This window comes from Perca fluviatilis, chromosome 3, assembly GCF_010015445.1.
Source record: "Perca fluviatilis chromosome 3, GENO_Pfluv_1.0, whole genome shotgun sequence".
Lineage (NCBI taxonomy): Eukaryota > Metazoa > Chordata > Actinopteri > Perciformes > Percidae > Perca > Perca fluviatilis.
In genome coordinates this window covers 4,135,229-4,154,973 of record NC_053114.1, presented here as the reverse complement: position 1 = coordinate 4,154,973, position 19,745 = coordinate 4,135,229, and the positions used below count along the sequence as shown (strand labels likewise).

The window sequence follows — 19,745 nt, the reverse complement described above, 5'->3', positions numbered from 1 at the left end:
GGGCCATTGCAATAACTCATCTCACACCGCTATTGTCTCCCTTTGTACTTTGCAGGGCAGTCAGTTCTGCAATACTAAATCACCAACTAACATCTTCCCCATTTGGGTCCCTAATAATCCTATCAAATAGTCGTGCAATGGGTGACATTTGAAATCCGTGACATGAAATCATTTTGGAACCTCAGCTTTAAGGTTACAATGGATAGAAATGTGATTATTTTAATTGTTCACAACAATGCCAGAAATCACTAATAACGTAATTACTCAAAGAACATTTAGTTTGACAATGTGACATGTTATTCATGTTTGACACGGTCAAACAATTATTACTCCAAGGTTGGGGAAACTCAGAATGCCCTGATCCATGTGCAGCACATTACCATGTCACTGGTTTTCAGATTTTATTTAAAGTGACTATATGTATTTTGAATGTTTCTGAAACAGTGTAATTTTTTATCTGATGATCATAAATGACCTGTAACAGCAAACGAGACTAACAGTGAAAAGAACACTAATTTTACACTGTTTTTATTTTAAAAAGACGATATTCCGATTTAGCTGTTTACATGGCTAATGAAAGGGAATATTCTACTAATATTCCCATTTACATGTAGCTGTGCAAAGTAGGATTTTTTCTAAGTTTACCAGTGGTGGCGGACTTGTTCTCCGTCAACCAGCTTCTTGAAAAGGTCGACGTTGCGATGTATGCGCACATCCAAAAACCTGTTGATATCCAAGTCTATAATGTTTAAAAGCAGCTGTGTTTCTCCTTTTCTCTACTGCAGCCTTATTGGCTAGTTGGTTTGTGTAACAACAGCGATGCTGACCGTGAGCCGTAAACAGGCAAGAGGCCGTAAACTCCGGAATAAACCCTGATTTTGTAAATAACCCTATTATGAATGGGCCAAAGAATGCTTTAAAAACCAGAATAATACCGGAATATCCCACACGTCTTAATCGGAAAATGCTAAATTCAGAAAAAGGCCTTATTCGGAATATCCAAACAGAATATGCTGTTAACATGACCTGTATCATATTCGGAATATTGTTATCGGGATAATAGTGGAACGTTGGTGTGCATGTAAATGTACTCAGGGCTAGATTTATCAAGCCGTTTGCGCCTGTTTCCAGGCGCTAATTGGTCGCAAAGACGGACGTAACCGATGCGGGCTATTTACAAACAGGGCGCACTTGGGTAAAATCGCAGGTTGTCTTCCACATGAGCGAGAAGAGACAAGTTGCGCTTTCAATATGCGTTCGTGGGAGGGTCGTGGGGAAAGTGGGAGTTCCATCCAAAAAGGTGGGAGGATAAGCGCAAAGTGCCCCTAATTATATATTCCGTGGTATTTACAAAGACTGTCAGTAAGAGCGCGCCTCTATTCTGCGGGGGAAATTCTCCGCCTCTTAAAAGCAGGTCTAAACCAGCCGCAGTCCAGTTTCCTCGTAGACCTTTATGCCGCTGGTGAAATGGCAACAGTAATTTGAGCAAGACGAAGACATAGGCGAGGCTGAAAATATTTTTAAACACAAGAATCACACTTTGTCAGTGAACACAACATCATTTAGCGTTACGGATCAAGCAGCCATAATATTATAATAATAATAATAATAATAATAATATAACATAGCAATATTAGAGTTACTGGAAGAAATCAAAGATGAAATTGAATCTCCCACTCAGCGTTCACATCCCATTCCAGCAGCTGTTAAACTCCTCGCTACATTACAAATATCGGCATCAGGATCATTTCAAACAGTCCTAGCATCAGCAGTGGGAATATCGCAGTCTGCACTCAGCCGTATCATAGCACCAGTACCGCTTTGCTACAGCGCAATTTACGGTCTAGTGGGCGGAGAAAGACGCTGATTGCCTGATGGGTGTCAGGGTTGATAAATACTACGCAAACTGTGGAAGCATAGCGTGCGCTATTACCAAACTCGCATAAACGGACGCAGCGCAAACTGCGCTAGTGTTAGTAAATCTAGCCCTCAGTGTCTAGGATACCGAAGACATTGCTACAGCAACTTAAACAACATATCAGTTTTTACAAAAGCATCACTAAAGTCATCCAAAGTTGAGTTGTCTTTTCCAGTCACATCCCAGCTAGATTTCAATTTTCACTATGCCCCCCCCCCCACATTTTTTTCTCATCGGATCTGCATCGATCTTAGATATGGCATTTTTTAAATCAAATTGACGAAAATCCATCACGCGACGGAGAACTTTAATCCCTGAGCTTGTCTAAGGGATATACCTTGATGCATCTAGACTGTATTAAAGACGCAGTCAAGATGTTTGCAACACATCATTTCCAATTAGAAATCTAGCGGCAAAACCCAGATACTTTCAAACCTACATGCGGGCTGCATGACTTGATGTCAAACCGAGGCCAGCGATGTGGGTGGATGTTCAGTAAGTTCATCAAGCCAACGCAGGTGAAGTTCAGCACCACAGCCACATTGTGTTAGTGGTGTGTCCTCTACTTTAAAGTGATATTTGTGCCTACGCGCAATCTCAAAGAATATAAAGAGGTATTTAAATAAACACAGCTGGAATGCACCTGAACGCTTCTGGATGACAAGCATACTGTGGATAATCACTAGAAAAACTCAACAGTCGCAACCTTTAATTCCTTTCCTTGGATAAGTAAGCGGCACGTCTTTGCTAATATGGTTGTGAAAAGGATAAATTAAGCTGTTCATATGAATGCCGTTTGTTTTGAAAGTGCTAGCCATCTAATTTCCATTTAAAAAAAGGCCAATGCAGGAAAACATTTCTTGATCTTAGTGATGAAATTGAGCGTGTGAAACTGAAAGAAAAAAACAACATGTTTTTCATCTGCCAGTGCTGCTCCGAGAGAATATACTCAGAGCTTATTTGCTAAATGGCTACATCATTGGTGGTTGGTGTGAAATGGGTGAAACGTCAAACCTTGCTGTTGCTGCGGACATCCAGCCGATGCCACCGCCTGTCTGCCACGTTCACGTTGCCTGGCAACTGTAGCACCACTGTGCCAGAGCCGTGGTTGATTTTCAAGGTGGGGGTCCCATCTATTAGTTCTAGATGGAGAGAAAGAAAGAGACAGGGAGGATTGGTGAGGCGGTGAGGTTACTTTGAAATCATCAGATATGAGAAATATTGACTTTTCAGAGCCGCTGTCAACTTTTTGAAAACGGGTCAAATTTGACCCGAGGACAACAGGAGGGTTAACAACCAAAATGTAGCACTGTAAATATAGCCTAAAACAGCATTAAAACCATCATAACTGACTGACGCATGCCAAACAATTAAGTAGTGCATAACGTGTCATATTATAGAGTGCACACACTGACAGAGTGGTATATAACTTGTTTATTAGCTTTAATGAGGATTATTGCGCAGATGTCGTAATGTCGTTTTTTCTTCCCATCTCATGGCAGTCAACAAACATCAGACAAAAGTTACAACATTCTATTTTCGGACTTACTCAAATGGGAAATTAAAAGTTAATGAAGTGGTTAAGACTGCTTGTGTGCTGAGCGCCATATATAAGGAATTATGGGAACGCATGTCTACCAACCAGCATTGGCAATTCATCATCGCGCATGCTGAACTTCCAAAGTGCATGCAGACACTAAGCATCTGTTTGTCTCTGCGTACCGAGAGCTTTTACATCATGCTTGTATTTAGAGACACTTGGCTCACAATGTTCTCATGGGTCTATATTTATGAATTCAAAAGGATAAAACAAATTGTAATCTTAATATTCTCCCGGTTAGTGCCCATCTACCACAGTCAGAAGCTGCCTTGACTAATGCAGTCCATCATTTTAGTGTAGGAGTCTTTCTGTGCTCCACCTTTTTATTAGTTCACACGGTATTTCCTGTGGCAGTGAGGACAAAAAGCTAACTTATGGGCAAAGTCTGAGCCAAATAGATTTGCATGTTTACATTCAGTTCAGGAAATGTGGGGATAAAAAGCAACTGTGACTCCAGCGACTTTCCAAAAAACATGTTATAATTATGTTGTTTTGTAATTATGGCTTATGTCAAGACTGCAGTATGTCTCTGTTGGCTGTATTCAATTAAAAATAATAATAGGCCGTCACTATTCATGTCCAATAGCTCATTGTTCCTAATTTCCCCCGCTACAGCCCTGAAGCTACACTCCCACACACCAAGCACACCCACTGCGTGAACCCACTGCAGTTTCTACTAAAGCATTTCTACTTATTGTTGCTGTCGGGCAGAAACCTTGTATCTCGATATTTCGTCTTTTTTCTTTCTTTCCATAAATCAATTCAATTGTTTACTCAATTCACTCTTTACGTCTGTCTGTAAGTTTTTACAAATATTTAAACAGTGACTGGGCTTTGTCTGAAGTAAATAGCTCAATAAAATGTTTTCAAATTATCCTTTTTTTCATTTCCTGAAAAAACGAGTTTGGACATACAAGGTTTTCACTAGTGTTGTGACTAAATATCGTTGTAAACAATGTTTATCACGTGACAAAAGCGAGACGAGACGCAACGTAAATGCCGGTCATGTGACGATGACTATAATTAAATGTATTATGCAATATGGTTGACGAACAATAACAAGACTAAATGTGGTTTACAAAAAAAAAATAGGCTAAAATGTCTCTTCGTTTTTCTTGACCAAAACGAGTCGAGACGAAATGTTATAACGTTAAGTCGTCTCATTTAGTCGCGTTATTATTATTCAGGTCGCGCTGCGCAGACACAGGCGACGTTACTTCCTCAAACCCTGTCGCGGCATTATTTCATTTAGAAGATGCAGCGGTGAGTTAGAGAGAGAGACGAGCGTAAACGACAACAAACTAAATGAAGTCTGACTCAGAGAAAGGGACCGTGGCCGGCCAGCCGGAGTTCGTCTTTGGGAGAAAAAGAATAAACAGCATTTAGAAAAACTTTCATTAGAAGTGGAAAAGAAAACTGTGTTGTGGAAAAAGATGGGGAGAAATGCGGCCACAAAATCACAGGAAAAAACACCATATAATGAAATTGAGGTAAGTCAAGACATTAACGTAACGTTACTTTCCATTTTAGAAAGCTAATGCCAACTCATGACGCTGTGGTTAATGTGTCTCATTTTAATGTTAGCTTTAGACGTTAGCCACTGGAGCTGAAAGCGACTGAGACAAACGTGTGTGTACCTGACTGACTCCATGTGTACTAAGCATCCCTTGTTGGCCAATATTTTGGTTTTGTCTGTACTACTAGGTACTTATACTATATTGACTGGATTAAATATAATTGCATTACTAAAAAGGGACTAAAATACAATTTTCAGACTAAATGTCATCAGTTATCGTCGACTAAAACTAGACTAAAATAGTCATGGATAATTCGGACTAAAATAAGACTAAAATGCTCAGACTTTTAGTCGAGTGAAACTTGACTAGACTAAAAAGAGCATGAACGTGACTAAAACTAATACAAACTAAAATGACAGCTTGACACAAAGACTAGACTAAAACTAAAATTAAAACAGGCCGCCAAAAACAACACTAGTTTTCACCTGACAGCGAAGTTACGTTTCATTTTAATTACTCCTATGTGGCACTTTCCTGGTTAACTCCTAGTCTTGCATACTGAAGCGCTTACAGTATTGTAACAACAGTGTGTTGTGATTATAATTAACACTGAGACATAAACTCCAATGTGAATTCCGTTAAATAAACTCCTCTACTGTGACAGTCGTCTTGATGCTTGAGTCAGTAGATGTTGGGAGTTCAAAAAAAGCCGACGAGAATCAAATTCCCTTCTCACTGCTCTTCACTCCGCTGTGTGTCTGACTCCAGCCGAGCTTTCGTCATCCCTCTCGCTGCGTCTCTTGCAATGTCAGTCCGTCTATCGCCGCTCTTTCATCACCGTCTCTTTCTTTTACCACCTGCCTTGCTTCACGCTTTCATTGACTTTTTTCACCGCAACTGACATTTTTGACATTGTGCTGCTTTCAAATAATTCACAAACGCTTTCGAACTGACATTTATCTTTTCAACTGTTCCTTTGTGAAACCACGGTTTTCCATCACACATTCTCAGATGCATCCATCCGTAATGTCTGTATGCAATAATGTAATCGCCACCTTCACACATGATGTCAAATCATGAGTCTTCACCTTGAGCTAGAAGAAATTAGGTGGTGTTGAGTACATGAGATGATGATCTTCTCTAATTGCCTTGTCAAAGCTGGGATGTGCATTTATGATGAGGGCCCCATACTCCATTATGCTGCCTCTCATATAAGTAAAAAAAAAGAAGAAAAAAAAAAGAAGCCACAGTGAGTGCAAGTTTGTTGTTAGCCTCTCTTTTTCTCTCAACTTTTCTTCCATTACCTGCAAGTTGATTTAGCCCGCTCCAGCTGCAAGATAAGTTGCTGCTTCACTTCAGGAAGGATCCAATTAATTTTAATATATTGGTTGGGGCCAGACAATTGACCAAAATGAACAGAGTAAATTCAATATATCAGTTTTATCCAAAGCCTCCCTCCTTTCTTTAACTTATACTTTGTCGTCTTCAGACTCCCCCCTCCTCACATCTCGGTAACCTCATTTATTCTCTACTATCATTTACTGTCCCGTCTGGGACCCCCTCGCCCTTTTTATCCTTTGTTATCTCGCACATCTCAGTCTTTCAATTTCCATTCTTCAGGCAGCCCCCTCCCCCACTCTTTCTTGAACCCCATTGTATCCTACTCCTATCACTCCAAACCCTCTCTTCACACCCGCACCGGTGCAGCCAGATATGTCGGAGCTAGCAGTACACACCACGTGCGTAAGTCTGACAAAAAGGACCTTTTCACACATCCATGTACACATGGTAAATGCACGGACACGTGTACACTAGATGTGTAGAAAAGCTCCCATTCACATTCACACACCCAAAATCAGTTAAAAGGTAGATTGACCAAGCGATCGTCTGGCACGGCTAAGGAGCCTCTTGTCAAGATTGACGTGACATTTTCCCCAAGAGATGAAGACAGACTTCAGAAGTCTTGCAAGGAAGGGGGGGGGGCAGTGGAGAGAGAGAGAAAGAGAGAGAGAGAGAGGTAGTAAGGGGTAAGCGACTGAGAGCTGTATGAGTCAAAAGTAAGGCAGGGTGAAAAAAGAGAAGGGCGTGGATGAGAGAGGGAAATAAGAAAGTGGAGAGTTACAGAGTGAAGATGGAGCACAACGCTGGGATTAAGGCCAAGTTTCGAGATGGCAGATGACAGGTGGGATGATGGAATGTGAGGTAAATAAATGAGAAAATGAACAATGCAGACAAGACAAAAGGGAGAAACAGAAGGTGATGAGTAGAGAAGAACACGACGATGGATCAAAGAGAGAATAAATAGAAAGCAGATGGAGGAGGCAAAGAACGAAAGAATGGGAGATGAGATGCTGCAGTCCTTATCAAAGTGGAGTGAGAATCAAGTGTTTTCTCTGATTTATTCATCTTTATATTACTTGTGTTAATGAGCTAAACAAGCTCGCAGCAATGAAAGCTGTGTAAGTTTAATTGTTTTTGTTTCCAACAACGAATGTTGAACCAATGATGCCTCCCAAAAATCTGGAATGAAAAGTCACGTTTTCACCAAGTGCTGTCTTTGTATTATCCAGAAACTATGAGATGTGGTACTGAAAGCTAGATGGATCATGACTGCACGTTATGATCAAATTAATATTAGTAACCAATACTGTAATTGTTAAAGAGCCCCTATTATGCTTTTTTGAATTTTTCACGTGTTTTTGTGTGTTACATAGTTTTTTTGTGTATGTAATATGTGTATAAAGTACAAAAAAGAACACATTTCACACTGAATGGAGCTTTCTCTCCCACAGACAGCCCACATTCCTGTTTGAAATTCCTCAATTAGTGATGTCACTAATGCCAGCCTCTGTTCAGTTTTTTTTGACAAATAAAGCTCTGTAACAAAAGTTGAGCAGGCCACTTTTGGTTTGTGTGGTACAATGGTTGGATAGAGAGTAGTCTATATCCACGACGTTCCACTTCTGGGATTGCTCCGTTGCCAACGGATATTCCGCCGTACGTCCTTCTTTTCGGCCGGATGTCCGTTTTCTTTGTGTTGGCGTTCTAACCTCCGGTGGATTTGTGAGGACTATGGTTAACTGCTCCTCAGATCTCTGCAGGGTAAATCCAGACAGCTAGCTAGACTATCTGTCCAATCAGATTTTTCTGTTGCACGACACATGTTCCACCAAAACAAGTTCCTTCCCGAGACTATTTTGCAGAGGCACCGTGGCTCCGTCCGGTGCTTAGACAATTGTGATTGGTTTACAGAAATGCCAATAACCCTTGTGTTGTCTTCCCGTCAACCTTGAACGTTTTTTCAACGTTTTGTTTTTGTTTTAAATTGTGAAATGTTTCTTCTACACATTTTCAGCGCTTATTTCTACGTCCCATATTTTCTGATATAAAACTAAAATTGAAAACAGGTCAATGTGACCCGAAGTCACGCAAGGGTAAAGCCGAGTTCCTTTTTCTCCCATCCCGGAATGCTGTGTGGACTAGGCAGACCCTCCTCCGCAGCGCTGTGGAGGAAGGTCTGGCAAAGCGAGACTAGATAAAGAGTAAAACCTTAATGAAACTGACAGACACCGTTCCTCTCAGCTGTGGACGCAGCAAGTTCAGCATTGGTTCTGATCACCACCAGCACTGTAAGGACTGTATTTGTTCACGCAAAGGAAGTGTGATAGAGGATTTGGGGGAAAAGAGAGAAGTGGTATCCGATCAGTACTCATTAGGCACACACCCTGAGTTTAGGTACTGGAATCTGTATCGGAAGAGAGAGGTCGGATTGGTGCATTGGTCAACACAACACATTTCTCAGTTCATTTGTGCCTTTCCAATATAGGAATATAAATGTGATTAACAGAACATCGCTGCCTGCTTACTGTGCATAATTGGAAAAAGAATATTACAACTTTTCGGTAAGAACACCAGCGAATATTAAAAGTAAAGTGGGCACTAACAAGCACCTAGCAATATTATATTTTTGACAAATGATGAGGCACAACAAACAAACAAAACTCCAAAGCCAACCAAGGAATTCAGTGAAATCTACAGCTCCAGCCTTTCTCTGAACAGGAAAAGCAATTAAGAGACTGGATGGATAGATTTCCAGAACCACTTAAATCTGCAGAGATGCGTTCGACTGTTAGAGTAGAACTAATAAAAATCCCACAGCCTTATAACAACATAGAAACGCAGGTCATTGTCCCCATGGCTAGCATAATAGCTGTTGAACTTCCCTTTTGTTGCTCTGGTAAAGTTAAAATGGAACTGAGTAACAGAGCTTCACAGAGACATAAAAACAGAAAGGAATAAAAGAGAAAGAAAGGCCAGCTAGCTGGACAGCCTAGCTGGAGCGGGTTGGCAGGTCAAATGGCAACATCTTCATAGGGGCCCGGCATGCCTTTTAAATGCTCCTGGTGTACAAGGGTTAGGACAAGACTTTGCTCTTAAAGGGCACATCCACACGACCAGGCTTCTTTTCTGCTACTCATCCGTAATTCATTACCTCCTACTCTGAGACAGACAAGAGGGAGAGAGAGAGAGAGAGAGAGAGAGAGAGAGAGAGAGAGAGAGAGAGAGAAAAAGTGTATGCTTCATGTGTAAGGAGAGCTTGAACTCCCACAGAGTTGAGGGCTCCTGAATACGAAAAATGCCCTCCCATTCTGAGTGCCTGGGGATACCCAGGAGTCAAACCGAGAGCATATGGACTGCATAAACAGCATTACAAATCACACCGCTACACACATACACCCATCACCCACACACGCAAGCAGTCACATATACACTAATGCCCAGAGAAGTCAGCCTGTGTACGAGTCAGCGGGCGATGCAGCGAGAGCAGAGCAGAGAGCTCCTTGAATAAACGATCTGTCAGCTAGCTAAAGCCAGCCCCGCAGCCGACGCATATTGGATCTCTGCATCCAGCAGCAGTTCCTATTGCTGCAGTGCTAAGCTGGGGGGTGCTGCTACAAAACAGTTCAGAAAATTGAACGCAGTGCCAGAGTGAGTCTGTGTGTTTGTGTGTGCTGTTGCTTGCTAGAAAAAGGATATTTTTCTTCCATTTATATCCAACTATGTAAAGTGTTGAGAACATGTTGCATTTGGTTTAAGGGTGGAAAAAGCGTGCGCACGCACATACACATGCGCACGCGCGCACACACACACACACACACACACACACACACACACACACACAAATCCTTATCTGAACCCCTACTGGCTAACTTATTTTCATTTTGCAAGGGAGTTGTAATTACACAAATTTAATTTGTCTTGTTAATTTGTCTATTGATTGGACAAACTGTGGCCGGTGGTCTTTGCATGCATGCGTGTGTGTGTGTGTGTGTGTGTGTATGAGAGAGAGAGAGAGAGAGAGAGAAACAAACGGTGTTTGATCAAGCACCTCAGAGCATATCTAACGCTTTGAGCCATGTTTGTCATTTATTGTTGATTGGTCTAGACACAAATCATTACGGAGACAATCAACCTCAATAATACAGCTGAGGTCAAAGTGCAGCACTGCTGATCAGGCCATGCATTCTAAGTGAGCTAGTTATATTGTATGTGGTTCCAGGAGTATAGATAGAACTGTTTATATCTGACAACCTGCAGAAGTGCAAGACTTGGAGGGCCCTATTTTAACAACTTAGCGCATGGCGTGGAGCGCCTGGCGCAGGTGTGTTTAGGGCGTGTACAAAGGGTCCATGTGGCAGGCGCATGGTTAGTGTCTTGATTAATTCATAGGTGTGTTTTGGGCGTAACATGTAATAAACCAATCAGAATGTCATCTCCCATTCCCTTTAAAAGCCAGGCGCGTTTGGACCTTGGCGCATTGCTGTTATGATGGAGGATTTGCAACATAATATTTTTTTTGCCAAGCAGGAAGGAGAGATTTTCAGGAGAAGAAACCGATCTGCTCGTGCGTGAAGTGAAAGCGCATGAGCGCATATTTTGTTTCTGTGTTCGACTTCCTGTCCCGCACTATCTGCCGTGTGCGGAATTGCTGCGGAGCTCTCCGGCGTCCGGCAAAAATAGAAGCTCTGCGTATCTGCTCCGGAGGGCTGCGGACCGCTGGAGCTGGGACACAGTTGGAACGCAGCCGTTATGCAGCCAGTGGAAATACACACATTGACTTTAATGGAAACCTAATGACTCGCATTCGGAGCTGATCCGCAGCTGTTACGCATCTGGTGGAAATCGGCGGTAAGACTTTCACCCAGGAAACACGTGTTGGTGTCCTGGGAGTACCACTTAACAGGGACCAGGTGTTTTAATCCAAACCACAATCTTTTTTCTAAACTTTACTAGTTGTTTTGGTTCCTAAACTTTGCAGCCTGCAACCGGTCACCTTTTCTCGGCTAAATTGAACTGCAAATGCCGTTAAACTTAACGGTCGTGTGACCGGTTGTCACGTGACCGGCCGGCGGTCGCTGTTTTTTTTTGTAAGATATCATATGAATATGTGCATACGTTTTCATACAATATCATACAAACCCGTTCATGAGAATGTGTTGCAAATAGAAACGTGCATTCATTAATTTAACACTGTAAGCCCTCCCCTACCACCTTTCACTGGTTTGTCTTGTCATTGCGTTGCATAGCCATGTCCTTGTATTGTCACACTGTCCTTCTTGTATGTCTGTCTGTCTGTCTGTATGTTCATGGGAAATCTAGAATCAATTCCAAATATAGAAAAAAAAACTCAAATTGACCAGAAGCCGAGATTGCTTTCCTTAAGCAGAGCTGACTTGTAGCGCTGTAAATTTAACATATAGTTTTGACTTTATTTAGACTGGTATACTCTGCACACCATGTCAGAGGACAGAAAAATACATCCATTTGTGATTTCCACTAGAAAACATTAGTGAAAGTCAAATTATAAGTATGATGAATCTGGCATGACTGGAAGGCAACAATCTTTCCTCCACACAATTATTCTAACTGATTGTATTAGAGGTATAAATGTGCTGTTAAGTATATTACAGATCAGATCACCACTGAGGTGGTGACAGGTGGTAGAGGCAATGTCAAAGTAAATGCCAGTCAGAACCTGTCAGACAGGTGGTGGGGCACCTAGGACAGTGCCACACTTGTCAAAAAATGTAATGTCAAAATGGAAGCGTGCACTGGGAACTTTTGGGGCCATAAATATACCCAGAGAAAGTGATGCATATTAACTTTTCCTCAACTGAATCTTATCTTGACAAAAGCTGGACACAAGCCACACGTTAATATCGCGGATGTCTGTTTTGTCCTTCCAGCTCTGCAGCCAGGCTTTATGGACACATCATTAAAAAAAAAAAAAAAACTGACAGCCGTTCATTTATTTAATATTACTGGTGTACGCCTTGTGCTGGGGAGACAGCTTTATACAAACTGTGCCTGTGTTGTTATAAGCTGTAAATGCCTATTAGCTTTTCCAAAGCATTAGGAGTTGACAATGGTGTCCGGCCAAACAAATGATAATGACCAGGTAAACTAGAATGCAAAACCAGTTTGCTGTAAGGGTTGGTTGCATATTTGATCTTGAAATGATGCGGTTTTTAGTGATGCACACAAAAGCAGCTCAGTTAGGCTGGCACATTTGTGATTTGTTTGTGTCATTGGTTGCACTTCACGTTAACTTTAAGGTTACTCTACACTCAATAATTTATCTGCACAGTATTGTTCAATGAAACTAAATATTGTTCTCTGAACTGCTGCTCCTTTGTGCTAGGGATTTGGATGAGCTCCATGCATGAAAATGTGTAACAAGAGCTTAGCTTGGAACAAACTGGCCCTGAGCTGTTAATCAAGATGGCTCTCCTAAGATGCCTTTTTGGAAATGTAAGGCTTTAGAAATGAATAAACAATATCTACATACTGCTGAAAGTAAATGGATTTCAGGGAACATCCAATGTTCTGATTTTAACTAGAACACCAGAGGTCAGTTTAGGTATGGGTATTGTTACGCGCTATACAGGTACACACACAAATGACACCAGCTCTGTGTTATAACCATGTAATCTCTTCTCCCCCAGAGGCTAAAGATTGGATTTAGTACACAGCTATGTCCCCAGTGTGTGTGTGTGTGTGTGTGTGTGTGTGTGTGTGTGTGTGTGTGTGTGTGAGTGTCTTACACCTTCTCTGGTCTACACAGCAGGGCTGGCTTGGTACAGCTGCCCTGCGGCAGGATAAAGGGCGGATGAGTGGGCGGCTGCCAAACAGCATCTCAATACGAAGCTAAAGGTCTCTGTGAGGAAATGTGTGTGTGAAGCAGTGGGAAATATAATCAGGCTCAATGGCCAGCATCCTTTAACAAGGCTTAATAACAAGGTGAATAATGTCTTGCATGCAAACAATGGAGGCCGGCCCGTGGCATAGGCAGTATAGGCGAATGCTAGGGCGGCATCCATCCATAGGTGTGCCCCAAAGCCACGCAACAGCATAATTACATAGCCTACATTAAATAGGTTCTATTTTCTGGGTTGCCTACAGGCGCAGCATCATCCAGGCACATCACCCCCCGCCGGGTGTATTTTATTTACACCCCTGAAAATCCTGGGCCACCTGCAGCATCAAGTTCTCCTGCCCCCCGACCTCAGCACCTTCCAGTGATGCAGTACAAAAGGCTGCCTCATTAGCCTCTGCTGACTGCACCTCTGCTTTAACTTTCATATGTAGCTGTTCTTTCCATTAAAGGCTGAAATGCCCCAAAAAAAAACTTTAAAAAAAGTTACCATACACTGCTCTTGGTTCAGCATTACACTTAAGTGATATTACTATTTGTAGAAAAATGTGTTGTTATGTTTCTAAAATAAAAACGGCCTCAAAGGCATGAGGCTGTGCAGTTTGTGTGTTTGAGTGTACTAGTGCAGTGCCCGTTGAAAATGTGCCTGTTTGAGTTCGTCAAAACCAAATTGTAATCCAAAATTACTTAGAGAAGGACCCAAAACCACTTAATATACAAGTCCACTGTATAGCCTACTACTGACTTACCTGACAGAGAACGTCACAGATTCAAAACGTAATCACAAAATATCTGCATGTGGCGTTTGCGTGTGACATGCAGGTTACCAAGGGGCACCAGCTAAAATCTTGCCGAGGGAACCAGGAACAGTTCAGGTTGTACGACATTCTCATTTGCCTCTGCTCCCTTTAAATCCATATTCCACCTCGCCTTCTCTCTTCTGGAAATATAATTGCAATACCCTTTCAAACTGCACTTTCAACTGGAAGTCATGCCACAGGTGCAGTGCGTACCCACTCACATTATACTGTTCTTTCCAGCACAGCTTTTGTATTAAGAAGGCATTCAGTTTACGGTGTGTTTGATTTAAGGGGTGAATCACCCCATTTTGTCTGATTCCTCTTGTTATTACGCATCAATCAAAAATGGCTCTTAGAGCATCAAACGTGAAGCTGTGTTCTTAGGTTGAAAGTATTTTGTGTTCCCTTGTGCCCCACTAATCCTATTTAATCAAAAAGTTGTTGTTTTTGTTGTTGTAGAGAAGACACGTTCAGATTCTGGTCAGGGAAACCAACGCTGTGTTACCTTAATGTCCTCAAAATAAACAGCTGTATTCCGTTAATGTTGTGCTTTTCCCCTTCTGCTCTTCATCTTTGTTTTTTATGTTATATCTTAACTATCACACTGATGACTGAGGCTCACTGGTTGTCTGGTAATAATACATGCAAGCTTTATATACGTTATTTTAGTTTTGTTAACTTTTGGACAGTGAGGCTGACTGAAAGAATCATTTATTTTCTTAGCAATAGCATTTTATTTTCACGTGTCTCACTTGAACTTACAGTGTACAGTATACTCAATACTGTCCTTCCTTCTGTTTCTCTCTCTCATATCTATTATGCTTTGAAAAATCATATCTGGACTTTGTATGATTAGTGAGGTATACAGTTTGTGGTATAGGTGGGCTACTGCAATATATGGCTGCTCCAATATTATCCTTTTTATTAGAAATCAGGTGTTGGTCATATCTGATATGATAGAAGTTCATCCCCGACTGCGGTTGGTGAATATGTTTTTCAATAATATTTGTATATCAGATGGCTTTGTGCACCAGGTGTCCAAGCAGAGAAATCCTTTGCTGTGTTGTGTGGGTGAATGATACCTAACAGTGTGGAAAAAACTTTCTAAAACTTGGCTAACCTTGTCTAAAGGAACCGCTAACAGTAAAATAATTATCATTAGTTGTTTGGGAAGTGGATGTTGTTTGGGAAATGTTTTATGAAGGACTATTCTGGTTTATTAAAACTGTAATATTCAACAATTAGTATCTGGAAACAGAAAAAATGATTTCCGTAAAATTATGTTTGTTATAAACATCCATCACGCTCTAAGCAGCGGGGGTCAATCGAACTAGAGAGTGAATGAACATAAGGAGCGGAGTTACGGCAGAGTGCAGCAAGAACAGAGCATTAAATCAGAGAAATGATTATGATAAAATTATCATTATGATGATTTTCTGATTGTTTCACAGTGGTCACAGTCCAAAGCACAAATAAACAGACCCACACCTCCGCATAACCCTGCAGGAAGGTGCCTGCAGCAGTGTAGACGAGAGAGACCAAGACAGCAAACCTGGTTGCTGTGTTTTTATACACCCTGCACTAGGGCTGGGCGATATGGAGAAAATCAAATATCACGATATTTTTGACTAAATACCTCGATATCGATACCTCAACGATACTGTAGTGTTGACTATTGGTGCTTTCACAAAATATTTACACAATGAGATTTTTGATAAATAATCATCAGTAATGTGGATATAATGACTAAGTGGGTAAAGGCAAATAATAGAACAGCTACAACAGTCTGGTAAGTTCAGAAATGACATCACTTTACTGTATTGCAGCTTTTAAAACCAGTAAAAGACAACACTTATGCCATATTACGATATCCAAAATCAAAGACGATATCTAGTCTCATATCACAATATCGATATAATATCGATATATTGCCCAGCTCTACCCTGCACCCATAATTATCCTTTAGTATTATGGCTATTGCTAATGCAAACAATCATTATGCATAAAGATGGTCAAAATTTAGCACAGAGATCCCTGGTGCAAATGATCATGTATCAGCAGCTTCTGTCCACAAATATTCGAAAAGACTCCCAAACAAATTATTTTATCACAAGACTGTTTGGTTCATTGAATGCAGTTTTATTAAGCTCCTGTAGAGTCTAGGCATGCAGATACTTTTCTTTTTTTTTTTTAACATGCAGTAGGTGAACCTTGAAACACATTAATTAGAGCTCTAAATATGTATAGCCTGACTCTAATTACACTCTGCACAGTGACAAATCAGCCCTAACTCCACAAACTCATTAACTCTTTAGGATCCAAGAACACACACTGGCTGGCTTTTAAATGCACACAGACCCTCTGACACCAACAAAAGCTAAATAAATAATTCAGGATTTACACTGCAAACCTGCTTATAACACGCACACATACACACACACGCACACACACACACATCCGGCTCTCCAGGCGGACCTCACCTCCCACACATATTACTTTGGCAGTGATGAAACAACAGCATCCCTCCCAAGAGAGAGGACCAATGCTAGAGAAGCAGTAGCGAGAGAGACAAGGAGGTGTTAGTCTCTCAGATTAAAACAGTAAATTTACCGAGATGTACAAAACATTTTGTTCTCGGTTTCAGTCTGTCTATTATTCTCGCCAGCCACCCTCAATTCAACAAGCTTTATCGTCTTCAAACCTCAACAATTTTGCCGCAGCAACAAAAGAAACGACTAACGGAGCTCGAAATGTAACCCTGCCGAAGCTCAGTTTACACACATTTCTAGATCTTTCTAACCAGAATGTAAAGTTTACATCAAAGGGGATAGCAGAAGTGTGTGGGAGTCCACTGCACATCTCTTTAAACTTTCCAAATTTACATTTGTGGAAGAAAAATGTGTTAAATGGGAATCAAAGTACAAAGTGTTCTCCTGACCGGGTCCGTATGATATTTTCCGAAATATGTATGCAGACCAATATGTATATCTTACAAAACTAGGTGACCGCCTGCTGGTCACGTGACGCCAGCTACAGAGCTCCATGACACCGGCTACAGAGCGAGCTGCTAATCGTTTTGGCGGACATTACAGTTAAGTTTAGGCACCAAAACGACTAGTTCAGTTTAGATAAAAAGGTTGTGGTTTGGATTCAAACACTCCCGAGGAACACACATTTCCTGGTGGAAATTCATATGTTTTCCCCGGGACATGAACGCCCCCTCCCTGGCTTGAAAGCCCTGTGTGTTATGTTCTTATACAGCAGCAGTCGTTGTAGTGACTATAGCTAAAAATAAAAATAAAAAAACGTAGAATGCATACGAATTTCAGTGCATAACTTTTCGGAGCTATATGTACATATGGGTCACGAGAACAGCCTGCAGTAGTACATATCGAAATGCACGGTGAGTCAAAAGCATCGAGTGTGTGTGCGTGTGCAATTGTGTAAGAGTGACTGTCACTGCCTGATCCTTAAGTCATGGCAAGTTAATGCACACAGAAATGGATTTCCGTTTTTGTCTACACACTATCCTTTGGGAATCTGGGAGGTGAAGTATGGTGTAGTTCTCCAGTTTGTTCATTTGTACTGTACATTCCTGTTTCCACATTACCTAATGAGGTACACATACAGAGTAATGTAATTTACTTTAGTACTTTACTTTTGTCAGCCAGCCAGTGACATAGTGGCTAGGCTCACGGGCTAGTTGGTGAACTGCTGAAGCTGGTGAGCTAATGCTAACAACGCCGTGGCTAGCCAGGAAGATAGAGTGTAGGGAAACTGTGTCTCCGAGCTAGTCTATATCCAGGATGTTCCACTGCTTCGTTGCCGCCGGATATTCTGCCGTATGTCCTTCTTTTCTTACCTTTTACTTTCTTTGTGTTGGAATTTTAAACTCTGGTTGATTTCTGAGGACTATGGTTAGCTGCTCCTCAGATCTCTGCAGGGTAAATCCAGACAGCTAGCTAGACTATCTGTCCAATCTGAGTTTTCTGTTGCACGACTAAAACTACTTTTGAACGTACACATGTTCCCCCAAAACAAGTTCCTTCCCGAGGCTATTTTGCAGCGGGACCAGGGCTCCGTCCGGAGCTTAGCCCCGCCCATGAATGTGATTGGTTTAAAGACATAGCAATAAACCAGAGCACGTTTTTTTTTCCCATCCCAGAATGCTGTGTGAACTAGCCAGACCCTCCTCTGCAGCGCTGCGGAGGAAGGTCTGGCAATTCGAGACTAGTTCGAACTCTCCCTGCTCTGCTTCTCTATCTGTCCTCACACTAAGGCCATTTACCTGGTAATCCAGAAAGGTTAAATTAATTCAATACAAAGTAAAGGTAATTTCCTCTATCTCATCTCAGTTATAGTAAAGAATTGTGTGTTGGGCTTGAGATGTCTCCTACCTATGGCCATGAAGTCCTCGTTGTCCCAGGCCTGCAGCTGGGCTAAGGGACCGCTGTACAGCAGCAGTCCATCAGCCACGTCCGTGATGAACTCCAGCGACATGTGACTCTCAAAACAAGGCATCATGGGAGGAAACCAGGCATAGCCGTTGCCATGGAAACTGTGCTTGTTCTGCTGGCACTCAGGTCCTTCAAACTGAGCTGGACATTGGCACCTTGGGGAGAAGAGGACATCAAGAGCCAAAATTACATGAATTAGTGAGTGCAATACATAGAAGTCTTTGAGTTGTTTCTGTGCCATTACAGTACTTGACAATTTGGTTACTTGGTTTCAAAAATGTGAGAGCCCTTTGGAAGTTGAAAAGACTGCCCCTTTTTGAACCACTTACTGTATTTTGTCCTTTTGACTTTTTCCCGCTGCACTCAGTCTCTCTAAGTGTAGTTGTTTTCTCCTCTCAGACAGCCTTTCCCTTCGGCTATCTCTCTCTCACTCCATCTGTTTCACTGATGCAGATGTTCTCATTAGTGGCAAAACCACAGGGAGAATCACTACACCACTAGGAACCTCGTCTCTATGCATTTCCACACATCCAAATGTGTCCCGTCACTTGCTGTCAAAATTTCACCTCTCACCTCTCTTCAACAAAGTTTCATCCTTGGATTTCTGAACAGAAAAAGCTTTTCCTTATTCCTTTGTTTAAATCATTCCCCACTTGTTCTAGGATCCTTTTTGTACATGTGACCCATTTAACTTAAAATATTTTTCTTCATACATGATATTTGATCTAAGACTGATTTTAAACAAAACAAAAAAGGCAGAGGCAGGATATTTCCATATGAACAAAGCAATTTTAAAAGGTTTATTTGTATTGTTATCTGTTGGCGTCAAACGATCAATCCCCCTGGTTATAGTCGCGCACAGTTTCCAGCAATAGCAGTGTTTCCTCCATGTTGATTTTGTAGTGGCGGGCCGCCATGGCAAAATTTCTGCCGCCACGGTATCAGAAACAGGGCTGTACAAAAGGCCGTCTATCAGCAGTGATTGTCAGAGTGCATGTCGGAGAATAGCGCGGCCATGCACTTCACACCCCGAGCTGGCACGCACGCCACTCGGTGGAAAAGGGACAGACCTGCCTAAAGGAAACACTGAATAGGGTTGTAAAAACTATAGTTTGTCTCAAAATGTCGTTTCTGCACTGCACATGATGAGCAATGAGCTCCATCCAATTTGTAAGAACTTTTTCATTTTAAATATGTCTAAGCTCTGGGAGGTGTCACTGTACATGTGGTACACTGGA

The 19,745-nt window shown here is 41.7% G+C and overlaps 1 protein-coding gene across 1 annotated transcript in view; it reads right to left on the bottom strand.

The window, feature by feature from the left end:
* Positions 1–2,909: 2,909 nt before the first annotated feature.
* LOC120556182 (neural-cadherin-like) overlaps positions 2,910–19,745 on the bottom strand; it is a 279,033-nt gene continuing 262,197 nt past the window's right edge. The window contains exons 27-28 of the mRNA XM_039795609.1: positions 18,448–18,662; positions 2,910–3,060 (exon numbers count right to left, since the gene is read on the bottom strand). Of these exons, the coding sequence (XP_039651543.1) occupies positions 2,927–3,060; positions 18,448–18,662 (349 nt within the window). The 3' untranslated portion in view covers positions 2,910–2,926. The remainder of the gene's footprint in view (positions 3,061–18,447; positions 18,663–19,745) is intronic.